At 39.2% G+C, this 19,590-nt stretch overlaps 1 protein-coding gene across 3 annotated transcripts in view; it reads right to left on the bottom strand.

Annotated features, from left to right (window-relative positions):
• ccdc33 (coiled-coil domain containing 33) overlaps positions 1-19,590 on the bottom strand; it is a 38,056-nt gene that overhangs the window by 13,859 nt on the left and 4,607 nt on the right. For all 3 annotated transcript variants that reach the window (XM_078789302.1, XM_078789299.1, XM_078789298.1), the window contains exon 3: positions 10,120-10,233. In XM_078789302.1, the coding sequence (XP_078645428.1) occupies positions 10,120-10,233 (114 nt within the window). The remainder of the gene's footprint in view (positions 1-10,119; positions 10,234-19,590) is intronic.

Genomic DNA, 19,590 nt, shown 5'->3' on the forward strand with positions numbered 1-19,590 from the left:
AACAATTAAGCTAACATGCATGTTTTTGGAATGTGGAAGATGCCAAAAGGAGATTCGAACCCAGGTCTTCCCGATTTCCTGACTGTGTGGCTTACATCTTTCTCACATAATGTATTATTTATCATATATATCCTAACTTATTACAGATTTAGAGTGAATGAGATAAGTTGCTTGTGAAAAAAGGCCTATTGTCTGGGAAAAGTAATTGAAATGTTTAATGTTTTGGACCAAATATATATAATGTATAGGATCCACTGTAAATCCATAGCAATATCTGTGTGTCTGCATGGGTTGTGTGAGCGTTAATAGAAAATATATCTCTTGGCAAACATCACTCACATCCGCTATTTCACTCGATTCATTGAGTGTTTCAAGTTTTCATTTGCATCACAGAAAATAACCTTGGCATGTAACCTTTGCAAATGTCAGCCCAACAAATACTCTCTCATACCTTGCATGTGTAACACGGCACATATATGTATGCATTTACATGTCAGAGAAAGAATACAACAAACATCTGCTTGCCTGGATGCGGAGCCATCTCTGCAATATGAGTTTGTGCAATTTTTTCGAGATTGGAAACAGATAAAAAATATTCCATTTATGAAACTGAATGTTTTTGAAATTGATGGTGTATTCTCCCACATGAACCTTACAAAGCAACAAAGTCAATGTGAGCATAAAACCTCTCTTGTGCACTGATACTGATTTGATTTATTAAAACATTTCAGTTCACTCAGTATACATCACATATCACAATCTCAAAAGGACTAAAGGAAAGCACAATTTTGGCGCAATATCTCACACTGACCTGCTGTGCTAGGGGAGCACTCAGCTATTTTAGCAATCATTGCTATCATAGGACCCACACATAATTACACAGCCTCCGCCCACCTTTCCCGGCACGGCCCAGCCTGCCTCACTAGAGCTGTGTCGCTGCAGTGCAGCAGTAACACTTGTCTAAATGATTGCATGGCACTTTACAGCACGCCTGACAGGCCCCATTTATTCTTCCACCCAACTGGAAAGAGAAAACACAAATTAATCTGGCACTTTAGGCCCCCAGCCCCACGCTTGTGAATAATGTATAACTGCCACCCCCCCTTCTCCGAAATCAGCACCATTATTGGAGATGTTTTTTATGGCTCGCAGGATTAGGGAGTGGTTTTAATCTGCTACCATGTAATCATACTTTATTATTAACTGGTAACTTTACCATGTATACCTGTACAATATAAGATATATAATCCAATGCAAGATCTTATCAAATTGAAATGTAATTGTAGTCTAGTATCCAGTGATTTCTGAAAATGTCTTTCAAAACCTTGATGATCAGTATTCCTTTTATATCAGTGCTGGGGAACATTTGTTTGTGAAAGTCATCGTTTTGACAATTATCACTTGCGCACCCAAAGCCCAGTAACACCTCTCCCCTCCCCAAAGGAGAGCACAGACTTCAGGCTTGACACTTTCTTGTGTGCCATTATATTTATGTAAATTAGACACAAATCAGGGGGAAATCGGGGGCATCCTTTCCTGTTAGTGCTAATTAGCTATGAATGCTATATTGTATACATTATGCATGAAGTCTCTCCCTGTGCTGTACATTGTGACCTTCAGCACAAGGGCCCAGTCTTGTGAGTCCAATAAAACCATCTTGCCATTTCATCACAAGCCATAAAAGAAGAAGAAAGATAAAAAGAACAGGCATATATGTGGGAAAAAAAAATCAAGATTGTCTTTGAGAGCCACTAAATTGTATATTTTGTGATCCCATAAAAGACAATAATGTGTAGAAGCAGCTATTAAACCTCAATTTTAGTGGCCTCTTGAGGTGAGAGAGTGGGATATTTTTTTTTCTTTTTTATTAAGTGTGCAGAGAAATAAGACCAGTGTGTTAGCTGCACCCCTATTATTGGTAATTTTGTAAGACACGAAAGCGACTGTATTAGGTCAACAATGGTTCTTGAGGAAGCATAGAAAAATATGTGTGGCTTTACAAGTTGAAGTAAACAATCTACATATGCTATAAATGTCTGTAAATGAATGTTGTCATGGCAGCACATTTCTATCTTAATTAAGTGAGTTAATTAAGTCCTATACCACCCACACATTGAACTGAAGTGTTAAAGCAAAATAAGTGATTGTCAAGAGCGGCTCCCTTTGCCAAGCGCTTTGATTTTTATTTAACAAAGTAGAAGAATGTAAATTTTTGAAGAGATTTTGAAATATCTGACTCACCTCAAGTCTGTGCATCTAGATTGCGTTCTGACTGCTGATTGGATGAGCAAGGAAAAGGGGGTAGGCTTGTGTATGCAGTGAGTCTTACTGAGATTAAAAAAAAAGTGGAAGAGTTTTGATTGAGTTTGAAGCAAGTTACTGCACAGCAAAATAAAATGATGTCATTAACGAGAGCATAACAATATATTGTATATGCGAGAAGCACACTGTAGCTCGAAGCCTGTGACACACTAATCACTGAGGTTGTGACTCCGGGAGAGTCAGGTTGTGAGAGTTTTAATGAGTTGACAGTGTGCTGACTGTTTCTGACGTCTGTGAGGTGGACCTCATGGCAGCAACAGCAGGACAATACGTACTTGTAAGTTCTCAAATACCAAAAAAGTGTAAAAAAGGCTGAAGGCTTGAGCAAAATCTGTGCATGCAGCTCACATATTTTTTAGTTTAATCAGAGAGTCTGGCTGATAATGAGAGCTATGTGCAGATCAACAGTTGGCACGAGGAGTGTGGTCCCAGCAGGCATTGCTGTTGTGGCCTAGATGGGGTGAGAGCATGCCCAGCACCTGGCTGGTGTCCTAGGGGGAGGCTGGCAGATGGTACTGACGCTGGGGCGTACATCCTCATAAAAACCAGACACAAATAATTCTTATAGTTCTTCAGAGAAGAAGCAAAAAGGGCAGTGAGTACAAGCGGAGAGGAGGATTATTGATTGAAACATGACTGGAGATGGCATAGCGGGCCACAGTGTGTGTAAAGCCAACAGATGCACATCATGGAACACAAATTGCATTCAAAACAGAAAAACATATTTTCGTCTACACAGCAGTATCATCAGTATGCTCCACCAGACAGACATAAATAGTGATGAGAACGCTATCCACAAACCACCTGATGTGTGCTTATCCACAGAGATGTTTGAAATGCCACTGGCAGAGCGCACACAAAAGGTCACCGGTGACACTGGATTCAAAGCTTCTCATTGATTCCCAATCCAGCATCATTATGCCTAGCAATTACAGATGGCACTGAAATGTTAATTTTTGAGTGTGACAAGACTTGTAATGTGGTGCCAATACATGTATAATGCAATCTAATGTCAGAGACTCCTCTGTGAGTTGCAGAACACAGGGGTACCTTTCCACTAGACATATGTGGCAAATTGGTATTAATATAATCCCTTATAGCAGGAGTAACCTGAAACAAAATGGATGTTATGTGCATTACTATAAGGTTTAAGTGATTTAGCCCAGCCTAAAGGTAATTATGAAATGGAAAAAGTAAGAAACAAATAGAAGTGGGTTTTCTCCAACATTCACTGCAGTATGTATTTTATGTGTTTTTGATCATGTAATAAAATTATTATCATTCTATGCACCGTGATACAACCAGTCATCATATTCTTGGATGCCATCAAATTTGACTCTTTATGGAGAAGATGATTATGCAAAGTGGCCTGCCTGAGCACAGATGGAGACTGAGCAGGATGTACCGACCTGTGCTTTTGCCCACATACACGTGCACACGCATGCGTACGCATCTACATGACTAATTCTCTCATATGCATGGATGCATATGTAAACACAGCATACATTCAAATCTACACAGTGTAGGTGACCGGCCAAGTGCTCAGAGCTCCTTCTGCAGCACAGGAAGTGAGATGCTGATAGACAGATTGGTCTTTTAAGAAGGTGTCACATTCCAATCAGGACTATGTACATACTATGTAATCAAAACCTTTTATTTCCTGTTTTAAAATGGCAATGCAACAACACCCAGACATGTCGATCAAAGGCTGACTTCAGCTCACAGAGACATGCAAGGCCACGCAAGATAATTAGTGCACCAGGGCGATCAATACTTCATGCAGGGGGGCAAGGAAGGGGGGGGGGGGATTCAGGAACAGCATTCTAAGGAAGAGTTGGAAGAGAAGTGCAAAGCAAAGCAAAATTCAAAACAGGCAGCAGTCAGATATTAGTGATTCAATTCACTATAGAATACAATCTATAGTGCTGGATCATTGCATATATAGAATGTACATTCAGGATGTCCAGCTTATTCAATTAAAATCAACAATATTCATAATACGATGCATGAATGAACAGTGAGAAATACAACCTATTGATTCCCAGCAAAAGCCACTGAGTGAGTGGACAAGCAAGCGGAAGACAAATGGCGAGGTGTAAAGGCAGGAAGACAGATAGATGAATGCAGGGGATTGATCCGCAGAGCAAGAGTGGAGCTCCCTGAGGGCGAGCGGGGCCTTTTTAGCACCATGTAACGAAAGAGTGATGATAGCTGCCTTGAACATGAAAGACAGACTTGCTGCAATAACCAGGATGCAAAGGATGAGTGTCTATGTGTATGTATCTGTGTGTGTGTGATCACGCCGCACTGTGCTGTGACAGACGGTGAGTGCTAGCGACAAACAGTGCTCTATGAGAAAGGAGAGGAAGACATACTGGCTCTCCATAGCCCAGCTCCCTGCCACGATACTGGGAGAACAGCCATGCCCGGCCCACCCTCGGTCAGTTACAGTCAAAATGACAAAAATAGGTCTCTAGAGTCCATTTGGAAGAAACTATGGATACAAATTATATCCACTTTTGGGGGGGGAAACCCCATTAGAATGAGCCAAAAAGAACCAAATAAGCACAGATAGTATTCAACAATCTGTAGTTGTACTACTATAGGTCAGGGATTAAAGGCAAATTAAATCAGCAGGAATTAAACGTGAATAGCAATCATCTGACAAGGCATGGATACACATCACCTATAAATGCCTGGATTGCATCTTTAGGATTGATACATTATTGACTGCAAAATAATGTAGAAATGTAGAAAAATGTCATGCAAAGGTTAACAAATTAACAAAAATTAACAAAAAATCCTGCATCTCACTAAAATGTAATGGTTTCTTTCTTGGCGTAGACCCCCTAAAAAGACAGCTGTCCACAGTAATACCAATATACGATTGGTGATTGAAACACAGTTTTGTGGAAATAGCGATATTGTGTCAGCCACCACCGTCCACGCAAGAGATTAGGGTTGTGACACTCTGACACTGAGCTGAAAAATCCATTTGAAAGAAAATACAGTACTTGCACCTTCACAGAAGCTTAGTTATTATTAGAAGACAGGTAGAAGGAGAGAGGAGCTAGAGGGAGATCAGGGGACGCTCCATCTGCGTCTACACAGCTTGGTTGCCAATGTAATCTAGTCTAAAAAAAAACAACCAACACTTTCTATTCTATTTTGTTGCATTGTACGTATACCTGTACTGTATAACACAAATCTTTTTTTGTTTTTATACAGTCATTTTTTGTACAGTCTAATTTTGGTCCACAAATACAAGACTCAAAAACAACAAGCGTGATGGAAGAATGCAGTATGCGCCTCGCACACAGCTACAGAGGAAGGATAACATCGCTAATATTTTTTTGGTACAGCAGCCTCTTCTGGTAGTGGTGCACCAAAGAAAAGAAAAGCCATCACCATTGAAGTGAAAATGAACATAAGAAGCTCAGAAAATTGAGAAACGCCCACCAATATTGGTCACACTTTCAACTGCAGAGCTGTCAACATTTGGTGTCTGCAATTCCCCAAACCCTCGTCCCGACTGCTGATGTTCTTAAGGGCCGACTAGTTAAAGTTTCTCTACAGGACAAAAGTACTCTGCTGCTTTTAGGAATATGCTGTTATCATGTAAGTTTTGGAATTCACTCAAGAGTCAGACTGATGCCATTCACAGGCCAGATTTGGCCCACAGGCCACCATTTGAAAACCAAAAAATTAAAAGTACCTAAAAAGTATGGATCCCCTTCTTCTCTGAATGAAAAATGTTTTTTTCTGAAGATTATAAAGCTAAAGAGGTGTTTAATTAACAACATTTTTATTGCTCTGGCTAAATGCAAAATAAGGTCATCAAAATTGATGAATGACACTCAATGGAGGGATTATCTCTGCCAAAGCTGAAAAATCTTAATTATTGGACAATTAAGAAATTAAGAAAAATGTCAAACACATTCTTTATCTTGGAATGCTAATAAGTAAGGAAGGAGGTTAACTTTTATCTGGTTCTCCTCCAAAATTTAATGAATTAATATTACTATTATTGACCTATATTCGGTTCATTTGGAGCTGTTAATACATACATACATCCTTTCATTTATCTTTCTGTTAATTAAAGTTAATAGTAAATTACAGTAAAAGTTAGCAATTTTCCAGACATAGTTGCTAATAGTGATTAATCAATTATTGATTGATTAATTAATTTTAAAACCGTTATTAAGCTGATTAAAATTTCTCATCATTTGACAGCCCTACTAAAAACATAACCTTATGTAAGCAGTAATCCCTGACAATTTCAGTGATTTCAGTGAATTCCAGTTCTCATGAGATTGTGCAGGTCTACTGCTGTGTCTGGAGAGTGTACTGTGTGTCCATTATCACTCAAGGACATCATGACTAAATCATGACTCTGTATCCAGAGATCTGACCAGACCAGCAATGATGGCACAAAATCATATATTCACATCTCCAAGTGGTGTTTTAGGCTGTTCCGTACAAAACAGATGTCCATTGTCTGTCTTAATTGATGTCAGAGCCCTGAGGGGGCATTAGTCCACTGCACCATGTGCGTGTGCTGCTGTGCATTTGTCCAAAAGAATCTCGCCCACCAGCTGCACAACACAGCCAGAGCATATTGATTATGCTGCTCATGGAAGCAGAATAAAAACGAGGGGAGAGTATTTTTCTTTCTTGTCTGACTCATCTGACAGGTTGTTGGGGGCTGCATGGGTCGGAAAGGATTTTTTCTCTCATGAGAAATTAGAAGTACCTAAAAGCAAGCTGATGTATTGAGTATGGGTGGGGAAAGGCAGAATCAAAAATATTTGCTTAGAAAGTTATGCAGCATCACATGCTATCTGATGGCACCTGTGGGCAGACCATTAATGAATGCAAAGCTGATTTTTATATATTTTTAATATTAAATGATCAGCTTTGCTTTATTGAGGTCAAGGTTGATTTTGCTATCAGGGAGTACAAAAGTTGTGCAGTTCAAGCAATAAAAGAGATGTGATTTTGTTACATGTTGCTGTTCCTGGTTTGTCTACACAAGAAAACATAAGCTTCAGAGGCGGGGACATTTACTGTAAACTAGTGAGGAGAGCAATGTGAAAGAAACGGAAAATATGGTAATTTCCCCGGGAAATAGTAGGATGACAGGTGTGATCTCCCTCCCACCCTTTTATTATTAAGTTGCCAAGAAAACTTTGTTGAAAAAAGAACATTTTATGCCCAACAAGCGACAGAGAAAATCAACAGCACAATACTGTTGTTCCACATTGCTGCACCTGAGATTAGGCAGATGTTAACAAATAGAATATAGCTAATGTTTGCACAAGGGATATAAGTCGAGTCTGCAGTGCTAGTAAGGGAAATAAAACTGCTTTCCTATAGTCACTGAGAGAGATCTCCGCTGGAAATAGAATATAGAGCCAGCACCATAAAACAAAGGGAATGGCTTCCATTTGGTACACGGCTCTAGGAAGTTTACTGCCACAGTGGGGCACTAGTCCATTAAGATATCATCTGTGGAATGAAATCTCCTCTGCTTCATCTGCTGCCTAATGGAAATAGCAATTGTTAATAATATTGCTGGCTAGTGGGGCTGAGAATTGTCTTTTGAGGTTTAAAATAATAATTTAAAAAAAGATTTAGGAAGAGTATGGACTTGACAGGGTGATTATGGCCCATAGCTCTCAAGAGAGTCCTTCATTAACAACAATGCACAAATCAATGTTTACAACCATTATAAAAAAACTGCAAACTAGTAAGGCCCCCCCCCCCCAAAGCATGAAGCAGCCATGTTCTTTACACACACTGCAGCTAATATGTTTACTAAAAAGATTTACTGTACTGTGAACCATAATGTTAGGACATGTTTTTGGTGCAATATAAAAATAATATTCCTACATTTGCCTTATAAAGAATTAAAATTATAAGTAAAAAGGATTAATACAAATAGAAGGGATGGATATTGCAAGGGAAGACAACACCAACTGTAATGGGATACACAGGAAAGGGTAAAGAAAGAATGGATTATTCATGTCTATTCCCAAAGTAGAAGGGGCTCCTTTTTGATGAATGGTGCCCAAGGCGCTCCTCCCTGCTCAATACCAACAGTCCCAGGCATACCAGCCTCATGCTGCCGCATGCAGACGCCAAGAAGAGCTCCCCCTGCGTCACCGACAGGGCCGGCGGCTCTCCTCTGCCTGCTATAATCAGCCATGATAGAGATGACAATGTATGGTCCAAGGTGATCCCAAATTTAAACACGTCTCCTAGAGCCTCCCGACAATGCTTAAAAGGAAAACTGGGCTTTTTGGGGAATTTTACCCATCATCCACAATCCCTATGTGAAATATGAACACATATCTATTTCCCTTTTCTGTGCATCCTAACTAAAGAAAACAGGTTAGTATGAGCTAGCTAACAATGTATGTCATTGGGAGGTATCTTAAGGGCTTTGGGTTTATCATTGGGGGGGTTAAATCTTTGTTATATTTATTTCTTGAATCATTTACTTTTTTCAAATGAGTCAGCGTAATACATTCATTCACAATACATTAGATTACCTCCTATATTTTAAATGTACGCTTTCCAAAAATATACTGAAAAATAGTAAGACAAATAAATGAAAATGAAAATAGGAATGCAAAGGCTTATTTGAAAAATGTAAACCCCACATGCCTGCACTATGTCATCAAAGCTTAAGGATGATATGAGTACACATAATTCAAACTCTGATACTTATATGATGTTAAACCCTAATGTTAATGTACAATTGTATATTCTGTAGACCAAAGAAGACACTCCTGAAATGCCCTTAACCAAAGACCGAAGAGAGACCACTGTAACATGGTATGTTGGTTCTATAAAACGGTAAAATAACAATATTTACGGTACAGTAGATATACCGTGAATATTGTTATTTTGAGTATTTAACAATCTTTAGTGTTAGCGGTATGTTGGTGCTATTGGTCTTGGATTTGAAGTTGTCAAACTAACCTTATAATGTCCTATAAATGGTTGAGGTGTGAAATAAATTCTAAATCTATTAGGAAACGATAAAGCGTCCTTGAAGATTTTCACAGCTTTGTCAGGTTCTGGCAGACTAAAGTTCAAAAGAACTTGACAATACTACAATTGCAAAACAGTATTATTGCTTGCGTAAAGGCCATTTCCCCCCCAGCCCATGTATTGAATCTCTGTAGCTGTTGTGCGGGTATATTGACAACAATAAAAGCAGTCAGATAAATGCAATACATGTTTAAGTTGCTTTGTATATACAATCTTTGTAAAGGCATACTCACATTAGTGTGTAGTAGTAACTGTACCTAATGATGTGACCAGTGTGTGTACTGTAGTAACATGAATTGGGAAAAGAAGCCAAGAAACGCACAGGCAAAATCCACAGTGCTGAAGGCACTATAGCAAGTGTACACTGAAGGTACTGTGCTTTCAGTTAATGCTTTTGCTGCATTGAAATAGCTGAACTGAGGATGAACTCAAGCCTGTTCTGGCCCCTTTTAAAAAAAAAAGCTATATCTGCAGACAGCATGAGTCTGCCAAATTTCTCTAGGCGGACCATTTGAAAGAAGCGGAATCTAGGGGCAGTCCAGCCTATTGTGGGTCAAATCCCAATAACACACTTTGCCTGCAGCCAGCAACACTGCGTGCAGTCAGTCAATGATCGTGTTGTCTGGGCCACTGATGAGAAACTGACTAATGCTGAGACTTATCACACATTCCACACGATCTCCCGGCATTAAAAAGGCGAATTAACTGCCCTAATGGTCAACTAGTTGTTAAAAGTACCTTAGCAACAGTTGTGCCTTCCACTCGATTGTCATCCTGTGGCTTTGCTGTCCTCCAATGATGTTGCATCGCCGCAAAGGGGAGGAGTCGGCCATATATGCAAATATTGAAAGGCTGGTGAACAAAAGAGAGAAGGCTTCAGAAAAATTGCTCTGCTTGGTCCATCAGTATTCTCTTCACATTTGGCGCTACCACTCCCACGCTCATTGACAGTGCTATGTAGCCTTGGATGTAATTATTCTGTCACCTGGCAGACAGAAATCATGCTGAATGGATGAGCCAACCAATTGGCATTCAATCTGATATTTTTTCCCCTGATTTGGTACCAAAAATCAGACAGAAAATGACCTATAGCTGACAATATTGCAGACAAAAAGCAGGAAATGCATGCAAAATGCAGCATAATTCTATACAGTTTTCAGACGGCTGGAAGTGAGTAAGCCAATCAAAACATTTAAATGAGTCATTTGTACAATATGGTGGCATTGCAGCTTTGCAACCTTAAAGAAAAAAGTTTTACGTAACAATCATTATCTGAATGAGGGCTCTTTAAAGAAGGCAAATACTGTATATTGGTCAAGCTCAGGATATTGAATTCTTATGATTATTGAATTTGATGAATATTATTTTTTTTTAATCCCAGCTGTCTTTGGGTGAGATGCGGGGTACACCCTGGACTGGTTGCCAGCCAATCACAGGGCACATATAGACAAACAACCATTCACACTCACATTCATACCTATTGACAATTTAGAGTCGCCAATTAATTAAACAGCATGTTTTTGGAATGTAGCAGGAAACCAAAGTACTTAGTGTACCATGCCAATCATGGTGGCAAACCCCAAACCCACTGGTGGACACCCAAAGTTTGGGTGCTGCTGTAAAGAAGGAGTTTGGTGAAGCCACATGGAACAGGATTTTCAGTTGGCCTTTGAGGTTCTGGTGTAGTTCTGGCTACTATATGTGCCATTCAGTCCTTCTGTTACTTATTATATTGGAGTTGCACGGCCACCATGACGCTTAACACTGGTGGCTGTGGTTAAAATATTTTTTTTGGAAAAAAAAAATCTGGCTGCACTGGTCCACTATCCACAGTTCCTACTGGAGGCCCAGGTACCAAATACACTGACTGCCACTGCTTTTAAGAGACATGGACTGAATATTTGACATCACAAGTTTTTCCACGTTGAATCACTGAGTGAAGTAATAGTGCTACTAACAAGACCTGACCAAACCAGACACAAAAATTCTGAAGATTTGCCATAAAATATTAAAGTATGCGTACAAATTCTGCCCAATTGACAAATGATTGACATTGTCAGAAAGGTATGGTCAAGTAGGCTAAAGTAAAAAAAAAATTAAAGGCTAAACATTCTTTCTGCATTCCACAGGAGGCAAAAATGTCCCAAAGCGATTGGGATTCTGTCGCAACGGCTTATAAAACACACTTGCAAATAAATCAGGAGTGCAGCTCAAAATGCCAAGCTAATCACATGAACCTTTGAATGGCCTAATCAAATATGATCCCTCTCCCTTCAGAGGCCTATAATCCCTCTTAGCGGGGGACGCAAGAAACGTGCCACCTGTTTCCAGTCTTACAGCTTTCAGCCCAGGTGGCCTTGTGACATCACGCTGCCCTTAATCCATTGAACAAATGCACAGCTTTATCTGGATGCCGCTGCTCAACACCATGAATAAAAAATTTCCACTGTCAATTTATCAAGCTCTTGAGCTTTTTGATTTGGCTGGTTTTGCACAAATCCACCAATGTCTACCTTCCATCCTGGTAGGTCAAGCTTATTGGTTTGAAACGTGAAGTGAATGTGCAACACAAGTGGAAACAAGTTTGTTTTAATCATCAGCAGGGGGCACTAATATGGAAGTCCGTTTGAAAATGACATGCGAGATCATGTATTAAAATCCATCCATTCATTTTCTGTACCGCTTATCCTCACAAGGGTTGCGGGCATGCTGGAGCCTATCCTAGCTGTCTTAGGATGAGAGGCGGGATACACCCTGGACTGGTTGCCAGCCAATCATGTATTTATTACCATTCAAATGCAAACTAAACACATTGTTAATGAGCAACAATGTGATCCAATGATTAGCAATGACGACAAATTGCTCAATTACCGCCAAAAATGTACCATATAACCTTTGGACCAAGTTAACTTGGGTGTTAAAGGGTGGATGTGTTACCCATCTTACTGCACGGACTTTATGAAATGACACATACTGCCCACATCCACCAAATAAGAAAATATTAATTCATATTAATAAACGTAACCCGTCTTGTCCATTCCTGCACATTCCCAGGGCTTAAACCACAGTCTACAGAGAGGGTTGAGAGTACCAGACATTGCAATGAAAGCCTGAGCTGTCAGCTTGTCGTCTAGCGAGGCCATTTAAGGAGTCAGGGTGTGAGGTGTTCTTGCTCAGCCATTTCTGTTGGCATCCATTACATAAACATAACTGAATGTGTTTAAGTAATAAACTATGGCACTCCTGTACCTTTTATGTGGCCTGCCAAATGCACCAGAGAGCATTTTTCAGCACAGCTACATCTGCTGGTTCTAGTGGATCACTGCCCCCCCCAAAGTAGCATGAATTGAAAATAAATTCCACAATGATTTTTTTATCTTGTGACTCAGGTGAATTCAATCTTTCTGAGTTAGCAGAATTTAGGCTTGAGATCTCGAATCCACAATCAGAGACTGATGGAGATCAGTTGTTAAGCTGTACAAGCTGCCATCTTTTGTCGCAGCCTGTTTAGCGTAACAACAAATGTCACAATGAATTAACTTCCATACATATTCTGAACCCAGAGGAACAGCACTGCCAGGAAAGAAATAAGTCATTAAATTTGCAGTCTTTCTTCTTCAAAGCTCAACCATCCGCTTACGGGAAGAGCAACAGCGTTGCATGACAGGAAGGTTTTACATCGGCACGTGCTCATGTTTCTCTTTCAGCTTATGAATGAAGAATAAAGAGTGGTTATGACACAAGATCTGAGATGCTTTTTGCAGCTGTGCACTTTGGTGGTTTACATGTATCTATCAGAGGACACACCTGCAGCATTTCAACAAATATCACCGCATTGTACTAAAAATAGGTAGTTTGTAAGACGTTGTAAGGACAAATGGCATGGCGGTCATGTGTTGGGAACAAATAGTCCTTTCAGAAGCAGCACTTTTTGTATTAATAAACATTGAGGCTGTGCACCACCTGTAATCTATTTGCCAAATCTACTCCGACGGCCTTTATTAGAGAATGGTGCACAGCAATTGTCTTTATGATTGCATGTAGAATGTAGCACTCAGCTGAAAGCAAAAGGTTGGCTTTTATTAACAGTTATTTGTTCATTTTTTGTAAACAAAACATTTTTGTTGCCTGGCATTTCAAGAGCCCTTCCCCCATTTGTACCTTATGTCTCAGAGATCTGGTTTGTTGTTAGAAGCCCAGAAGCGGTGGGTCGGTGCCTGGCTGGCCTGCCCCCTCTTGTCTTCTCAAAGCTGCTGGCAGATGAAATATTTATGACTGTATGGCTTGAAAACCTCACATTCCATTTGAAGTGCTGCAGCTCTTCTGATACTGCCCCCACTGATGGCAACTGCCTCTGCCATATTCATTTGAGCACTTTCACTCTCAGCGGGGGTGCCAAACAAGGTGCGATGGAAGGACAGCATGCATGTCCTTTTCACCAATCAAGGACAGATTTTTCATGTCTGCATTTTATTAGAGACAATTAGTGTCCTACTTCATATGCATCCTTGGGGAAAAAACATGACTTAGTGCTATAGAAATAAAAGCCCTTTCAATATTCGCATTTGTAATCCACTTCCAACGTTATGCATCTATCAGGGCATCAAAATCATATGTACATGTAATAATGAAGTAGACGCTTAGTGAGAAAATATTTAAAGAGAATAATAAAACCACAATGAAAAACTATTAGGACAATGTTTTTGAGTCATAATGTAACCAATGAAGCTCATTTTCATTTATAAACATGTGGGTGTCATCTTATGACACCTCGCCATCCATCACCATTTGCAGTTACTTGAAAATATGTTTTCGCACAACAGCTCATATATTTCTCTTAAATGTCTGGCACAAGGAAATAACAATTGTTGACTACATGTAACACAATGGCGTAACAGAATGGCATTATCATTTGTTGTTTGTACTGCAGACAAAACATTAATTTTGGCCTCCATTTGACATACAGTAGATTATACATTTGAAAGTTCTAACCCATGGAAAAAAATATACACAATAGAAGAATTTGTATTACACAAATTTAACAAAGCCTGTTCTTACGCATGCAAGGAGTCACACTGGTTCCTAAGCAACAGGTCATTTCACAACACATGCGGCAGCTTTCCTACAGGTTTCAAGACCACAGCGAACATTAGACAACAACCTTGAACAAACAGCTCACAGCTCTGCTTGCTTCTTGATGGAAGCTGCCGGGATAATTAGTGGGACACAATGACGATACATTCATCTTCACTGCAAGGTCTTGAGCGCCATGTGAAATCAACATTCCCCAGCACTCAGGTTGCCATGCTTTAATGGTTATTATGAAAAATAATACTCTAAAAGGCTTTAAAATAATGTTTTGCAGTATTTATACTAAGGTTTTTCTTGCATGCCCTTTTTGCTTGAATACAGTGGACGCATTTTTTAAAGGTTACAGATGATGCCAGAAAATGAAGTGCAACTTGTTAGCCGCTTCTTACATATCATATGACAACAACCAACATGTTGTATCAGTATGTATGATAAGGCTGTTAAGGTAAGGCTGTTGTTTTTATACCCCATAGCGCTGCTTTTCAAAATAAAAAAAAAACAAAACGCATTTGACCATCAGTCAACTTTGGATTAAAGCAAACAACCAGATCTGACTATAAAAAAAATAAGGCATTCTATTATTGATATATTTACACAATATGTTGCAGAGCTACCCCAAATTTGACTCACAATCATGATTTTGGTTGCCACGATAATTTAGATAATTATAATAACTTATAAAAAAAAACAGGCTCCATACCTGCTCTATAGGAGATCACCACTCAATACAAAGGGCCGGAAATGAGCATGATAGGTCTCCTTTAAAACAAATGTTTTCCCTAAAATAAGTGTGACTAATGACCTTAATTTTAATATTGATCAAAACAATTGTGATTATCTTTTTGGCCACAAAATCCTAGTGTCCTGATATGTTGTACACAGAGGCATGCTTGGTATCTGTCAGTCTATAGAGATATTAGATGTCAGGCAGTGATGTTAAATCCAAGCAAGTATTGAGTTTAGTTTGGGGATTTGATTGCAAGGAAAAAGGGCTATATCTGCTAGTGTGCTGTTGAACAGAAACACATCACTGGCTCACTCTCTGAGGAAAAAAAGCAGAAGCCAGAGAGCAGATATGAGATGTGGAGGTTTACTCGGGTTCTGGCTGCTGACCTCAAGCAATTACTTAGAGCAGAAGCTTTCTGGGAGTCTTCCTGTCAATCAACTGCTCTCAGTCAATATGGCCGATAGAAATAGAGTACAATAATTTTGTTTGGATGTACATTACCCAAGAATGTATGTTATGAAAAAAAGAAAAGAAATGTTGGCAAAGGGGATTAAGTGCAACCATAAGTGACACAATGAAGCATCGATCAGCATCCACATAGCAGAGATGCAAATTACTGCTGAGATCTTTTTGCATTAATAACAATGTAAATGAGGATGGGTGATATTGAGTTGGGTAGTAGTCTTGGCAACAATCACTCTGAGAGATGATACTGTTAGTTACCACTTAATCAAAAGACTATTAGAGAGCCGAGACCGATAGATGCAGATCCTACGTAGTGTGGTTTGCAAATACAAAAACATAATTCACAAACTAATGCTTTTTGTTTTGCAAATAAAAAACATACCAATCAAACAAATACATCCTGCTTCATAACAAATACAGCATGTTTTACACATACAAAAAGGAACATGTTTCATTTTTCATTTCATTTCAATATTTTATTACAGCAGAATAAAATTTTATTAAAGCAGAATTCACCAAGCGTTGGATTATTCACCCACTAATAGGAAACATAAGCTGGTGTGTAGAACGTTGTGAGGCAGGTTAGTTTTACCCTACCGATAATGTGTGGTTGCAGTAGTAATTCCTTCAAGTGTACAAAAAATATGTACAAAAGCCACATGACTGTTATCACAATCTTACTGCTAATCTTCCGCCTTGCAGTTCCACACAGATACGCGCTGTTTTTCATGATAGTCATTTTTGTTTGTGAATCATTGTGTTTGAGTAAAACATATTTTGTGTTTATGAGGTTTTGGCATGATTTTAACTCCATAAAACGATCTCAAAACCTCTGATGGGACTGTACCTTTGGATCGATGCTATAAAAAAACAGGCCCCACAGGTGCCACTATATGCTTCCACCTCCCATCGACTCACGGCCTACGTACAGTACGTGCAAATGACAATCTGTCACCATCCTAATTAGGTGAGGTGCTTAGTCACTTGCAAAAGGGCCAAGTGGCTCCTCGAGCCGGAATAGATGATCACACGTGTTGAAAAAGCGCCTGTAATGAAAACAAAAAGGGTGATATCAGAACAGAAGGGATGTAGTCTAGCCCTGGTAACTTATACCAAGGCCCATGGGGGATCATTGACTTGATTATCATGTAACCACACTGGGAAATATGAGTCACTTGTACTGTGTATGTGATGGATATTGCAAGAATCAATGTGATGATGTCACTGTGGCAGCAGGAGGAACCTGAAGTGGAACCTCGGTTTTCGGCACGAATCTGTTCCAAAAGGTAATGCACAAATATCAAAGTAATCTTCTTAGGAAATAATGTATATCCAATCCAGACACACAGAAATATAATTTAGAGAGAATTATAGTTGTACATGCAGAAAACAATGCAAAAATCTTATAAATAAACATTTAACATCACTTTTACCTTTATTGAAGACACTGATTGGTGAGATGGTTGGTGGGTTTTTTTTTGTGCACTCTCAAGAAAATGTACACGTATAATGTATAATAAATATGTGTATAACAAAGATGAATGATGGAATCCCTGGTCAGTATCTGTCTATAGTGTCCCAACGCATACATGCTTTGTTTTGGCACTGTTTGTCCATACAATAAATCAAGACAGTGTATGGATCCTACGAAAACTGGGCCATACAAAAACCAAGGTACCATTGTACTTGATACCAGTCAGACACTACAAAAATTAAACCCAAGCAAATAATTGGAATAAAGCTATATTGGGTGTGTACATTGAAACAAAATGACACTAAAAGCAGCTGCCCATTACTTTGACTTGTGCACGTCAGCTCATGTTTACTAGCACCTGATTTATGGCGGCTGGCATCCCCCCTACGGTGTCATATGAAACCAGGTCTTTGTTCACGTGCCGACATGTGGAGAGCAGCCTTTTGCTAATGGAGTGATCTTTGCGGGAGACCTCTGCAGCGTGACAGCACCACTGTCTCAATGGGACTTAACCACCATGTTGAGAGAACACACATATTCCCATTCCCTTAGCCATTTGTGACACAGTGACATTTACAAATGACCACCTCCCAATCTTCAAAGCAATTGCGGCAATTTATTTACTGTGACATGAGTTGCGGGATTAGAAAATCTGGCATGTTTTTTGTGTTGGAGAAATGAAAAACTCCCAATATGTACAAATACTCTATATTTCTTTACACAGTCACAATGGCCTTTCAATTGCCTTATGTATATCTTTTCTTTAACCAAAAGTTGAAAACAAATAACGTAAAGGAAAACTGAGCTATTTTGGAATTTTGCCCATCAATCACAATTATTATGTGAAACACATAGTAGTAAGCCACTCGTCTCAGCGACACTCACAGATAGAACAGAAGAAGAAGAGCGGATACCTAGCTCTCAATTTGGCTAAGAGGACTCAACAAGAGACTAGTTTCGAGTCTGCATTTTTTACCTGAGGACTGGAGCATAAGTCTTGTGCTGGAAGACGTAGCCACACCAATGAGAGTGGACATTATAAGTGTTTTCGCTCATTCTATTCTGCTGATGTTGATGGAAATGGCGTTAGCTCTTGGTCTAGTATGTGAAATCAATGACTTAGTAAAGAAGTTTTAAATCATCAAAATATAGCAAGATTCTGTAAAATATTACGTTATCTTCAGTGTATGATCACAGCATGTATCAAAAGATACAACTTTGTTAAAGGTTTTTTTAGGGCTTCGTAGTCAAAATAGGTACATCCCAAAGACGTACTTTTCTCTTGTTATAATGCACAGAAAAGAGAAAGAAAAAAACATGTGTTCATTTCATATAAGGATTGTGGCTGATGGACAATTTTTTTTTTTTTAAGTACAGGTTTCCAGTACTCACAATTAAAGGGATGATTACTTCTATAGATATTGCTTTCAAGAGACCCTTACTGTACATATTTTTGTACATTCTGCAAATTGCAAAATTTGAAAAAATGAAATAAATCAATGAATAAAATATGTTTGATTCATGTCATACACACTTATTTTCAGACATAACATTAAAAAATTACATTTTTAAATACCATCCCACAGCCATTTAAACCCCCTTTTCCATTTTCCATACCTTGTCCTCATTAGGGTCATGGGGAAGCTGTAGCCTATCCCAGCTGGCTTCGGGCAAGAGGCAGGGCACACCCTGGACTAGTCTCTAGCCAATCGCAGAAATATTTGAATATAAAAGACTTTTTTTTTGCTGTACATAAGAGGATATGGCACACTGCTTCTGATAATTTGGACCAGCTTTTGATTCAACCTCATTCCAGCAGAGATGTGTGAAAGTCAAACTTCTGTGAACACACACATGCAACACTGAAGCCATCCACAAGCCAGGGAAACACTTCTAAAACTGGTCTAATTGTAATACTCATAACAAAAGACACACATGCAATTATATCTCAATGCAGTCAATGCAGTCATGATGCTTGCAATGTTTCCCTGAGCATCGAACACAGCTGAAATCTTGGATGGCAGCATTGCAACCCTGTGTGTGTCTTAATGACAGATAAAGTGCCTACTGTGAATAACACATCATGCAAGCAATGTGTAAATGCACACTATAAGCACATACGTACACATACTACTACACATACACGCACACACAGAAAAAATATGCAGCCGTGCAGGCTCACATGATCAAACAAGCTCATCAGGATTCGCTGCCCTCGATTAGCTCTTTTGGGACATTTTGGCAAATCTCCCATTTTGAAAGCAATTACGTTTGACATGTTGAATTGAAAATTCATCTCATAATTAAAAACCTGGAGATGCGAGACATGCAAATACGCCATCCGTCTTGCATGTTGCTTTGAGAGAGAAATGTTAATCCATCGCACATTTTCGTAGCTTCATACTGAGAAACACACATCCTTGCAATCACAACTAAATGAGTACAAACAAAC

Source organism: Doryrhamphus excisus, linkage group LG1, assembly GCF_037039965.1.
Source record: "Doryrhamphus excisus strain RoL-2023G ecotype Guam linkage group LG1, RoL_Dexc_Guam_v1.1, whole genome shotgun sequence".
Classification (NCBI taxonomy): Eukaryota; Metazoa; Chordata; class Actinopteri; order Syngnathiformes; family Syngnathidae; genus Doryrhamphus; species Doryrhamphus excisus.